This window comes from Carya illinoinensis, chromosome 9 (genome assembly GCF_018687715.1).
Source record: "Carya illinoinensis cultivar Pawnee chromosome 9, C.illinoinensisPawnee_v1, whole genome shotgun sequence".
NCBI classification, from domain to species: domain Eukaryota; kingdom Viridiplantae; phylum Streptophyta; class Magnoliopsida; order Fagales; family Juglandaceae; genus Carya; species Carya illinoinensis.
In genome coordinates, this window is record NC_056760.1 from 26,490,504 (window position 1) to 26,493,313 (window position 2,810).

The window sequence follows — 2,810 nt, forward strand, 5'->3', positions numbered from 1 at the left end:
TGGCGTTGGCTTCCAACAGGACCTCCATCTTTGTCCAGTTTGAGACTTGAGAAGCAGAAGCTCTGAGAGGCAGTCAAATGTATTTCAAAGGATGCATTAGCCCTGTTCAATTAGATAATATTTACAGAACACTGAAAGAATGCACAAATGGTGCTCACAATATTTCACAAGTTGCCAGTGTCTCCAAGCCATTTGAGCCCGTCAATGACACGGATACATCAATTGCTCCTGATGAACGAACATAAAAAACCACTTTGTATTTCTTTCCTTTCTCAATATTCTGAAAGAAAACAAAAAGTAAGTGAGTTTGTCACAAATCAGAAGTTTGAAAGAATAACTTGGCAGAATTATAATATAAAAGATGCAGGACTTCGCATACTGTTGCCTAGACACCTGAACATTATAAAACCCATATGGACTGTAAACTGTTTCCCAACATTCAAGATTTTCCCAAAAGAAAATGTTACGTTCCCTGCACATGGCATTAAACTTTTTAACTATTCCAGATAAGGTGGAGAGAGAGAGAGAGAGAGAGAGAGAGAGAGAGAGAGAGAGAGAGAGAGAGAGAGAGAGAGAGTATGCATATTAGTGATATTGTCTTAGAAAAGGTGTCGACTTACCATGCCCCAGAAGCCCGGGTTATAAATACCAACGCCCCCAGCAGGACAGATATTGGTACCTTTCGTGTCACATAGTACCTCCATTCGGAGTGCAACCTTATTGAGCTCAAAACATGATGAGCGGTCCGTGGACACTGTAAGGGATGAGTCCTCATCCCCAATAATAGACCAAGGGTCAATGTTCGAGGGGATAATAGGTCCCCCAGCTTCAAAACCTGGAAAAGAAACTTTATGAGTAACACTAAAATATAAAGATGAGGTCTTGCATTTCAATGGCTGGTTGTATAAGGCAATATCAAATTCATAATATTTATAGGACAGTTTAACAACCATTTTTTTTTTTTTGGACACCAATGCTAAGCAAACAGCCGCACGGAGAGTTGGATCCTAAATATAACTTAACAATCTCAAAATTATATATGTTTTAAAAATCTCAGTACTGGAGACTAGCACATATTGAGACACTGATTCCACTGGGTTTCTTTCTCTCTCTCTCTCTCTCTTTCTCTCTCTCTCTGTGAAGCTTCATAAGCAGTGACAATTAGCCTATGAAGATTTTTTCCTCTCTCTCTATCCCTATCCCGCAGTTCTTCTTCAGCAAACTCTTTTGTTCATTGGAAGTTTAAAGTATATAGAAATGACCTCTGTTGCTCACAAGCTCTGCCCACAACCCTCCAGCACCAGCATGGTTAATCTCCTGCAGAAAAGTATTTGAGAGAGTGAATATTCACCATAGTCACAAATTGTTATTATACACTCAACCATTGAAGATTCATCATACACATCACGAGGGCTCACAAATGCCATATTAATTTAAACCATTTAGTTTATCTTTAGAGACATTTCATAAGATTGACATCAAATGAAGCATGACCAATCAGATCGATCAACTTTCCGTATAAAAAATCCAGAACTCCATGCCGGTGCTTTCATGGAATTCCTAACTTTTTAAGATTGCTGCTCTCTGTTTGCAGGTGCACAAATAAAAATAAAAATAATTTGTACAGACGGAATGCGAGTATTGTTTTGTATAGTCATAGTTGCTATACAATCGTTTTGAAAAATAGAGTTTATTATTAAAAAATTAATTTTTTTTAGATGTCTTGTATTTTTTTTATTTTTTTCAAAATAATTACACGATATTTACACTGTATTTTTATTTTATTTTTAAATAAATACGATCTATATATAGAAAATTCAATTTTTTACGGCGAGTCTTTTTTTTTTTTTTTTAAGAAAAATGCTACTGCCTCGTGGTTTTGTCTCTTATTTTGACTCATCGTATATTTTATTTTAAATAAAATAAAATAACTAGCAAGTGCACAGTTAGAAGTGTAAAAATTCGAAGCCCAACATAATGACAACATAGACTGCATATAGATCACAAGCAGATATTCAAAATAAGAAAATGCGAAAATGATTAAAAAACAAAAGCAAAAAGCAAGCAATATAGATAAGAACATACAAGAAACTCGATCGGCGTTGAAGAGGATGTTCATAATTCCAGGTCGACAACTAACCTCAAAAAATATTCCAAAAAGTGTTTTGGGTATTGGCCGTCCCGATGCTTCAGAAGCATTTACACGTAGAAATGCTCTTTGGTCGGCTTCATCTCCAATAGAAAGACAATGTGGCACAAAAAAACTCACAATGAAAAAGGAAAGCAGAAGAACACTGTAATTAACCTTGCAAGGACCCATGTTGTCCTCAACACATCTCATGCTCTATTCACAACCTTATGAAGAGAAAGGAGCTTATTCAGTTATATTCTGATGAATTCAACAGAAAAAAGGAGACAGCTCGATAAGCAACACTGGACTGACACCTCACAAAAGGAGAAAGTCTAAGAGCGAGGAGTGACAAGAGTGTTGTTGGAAGTGGGAGCTTCACTGTTTTTTGTCTCTGCCGGAGTTTATTATAACAAGAGCTTTTATAGTTGGGTTCAGAAGAGTCTTTGCCTTGCTTTCACGTAAGCAGCTATTTTTCAGGCAGTGGATTTCAAGCTACAACGACTTCCTCGTTTGATTGTGGACCCCCACCCGCGATTCTATATTCCGATTCTGTTCCATTATTTTCCCAAAAATCATTTTTCCTCTGCCTCTCTTGCATCTCAGCTCCATTATGTGGTGTTTGGCTTGTTGGGTTATGGAGTTTTTGAGTTGAGAAAACTTCAAGTCGAGTGTTTGCTCA

General features: G+C 36.9%; 1 protein-coding gene across 1 annotated transcript; it reads right to left on the reverse strand.

Moving 5' to 3' along the window:
- Nucleotides 1-463: 463 nt before the first annotated feature.
- Nucleotides 464-2,320, reverse strand: LOC122276968 (alpha-L-arabinofuranosidase 2-like). The gene is made up of 4 exons (XM_043086853.1): nt 2,141-2,320; nt 1,263-1,317; nt 621-835; nt 464-472 (listed from the first exon to the last, which is right to left on the reverse strand). Exons 1-4 carry the CDS (start codon nt 2,318-2,320, stop codon nt 464-466), a joined length of 459 nt encoding a protein of 152 aa, XP_042942787.1.
- Nucleotides 2,321-2,810: the final 490 nt, after the last annotated feature.

Excerpts from the sequence above, each read along its gene's own strand:
- LOC122276968 (XM_043086853.1), bottom strand. The coding sequence starts at position 2,320 with ATGGGTCCTTGCAAGGTTAATTACAGTGTTCTTCTGCTTTCCTTTTTC. Across the intron at positions 1,318-2,140 it reads TTTTTGGAATATTTTTTGAG|GAGATTAACCATGCTGGTGC; the intron begins GTTAGTTGTCGA and ends ACTTTTCTGCAG. Across the intron at positions 836-1,262 it reads AGAGCTTGTGAGCAACAGAG|GTTTTGAAGCTGGGGGACCT; the intron begins GTCATTTCTATA and ends TTTCTTTTCCAG.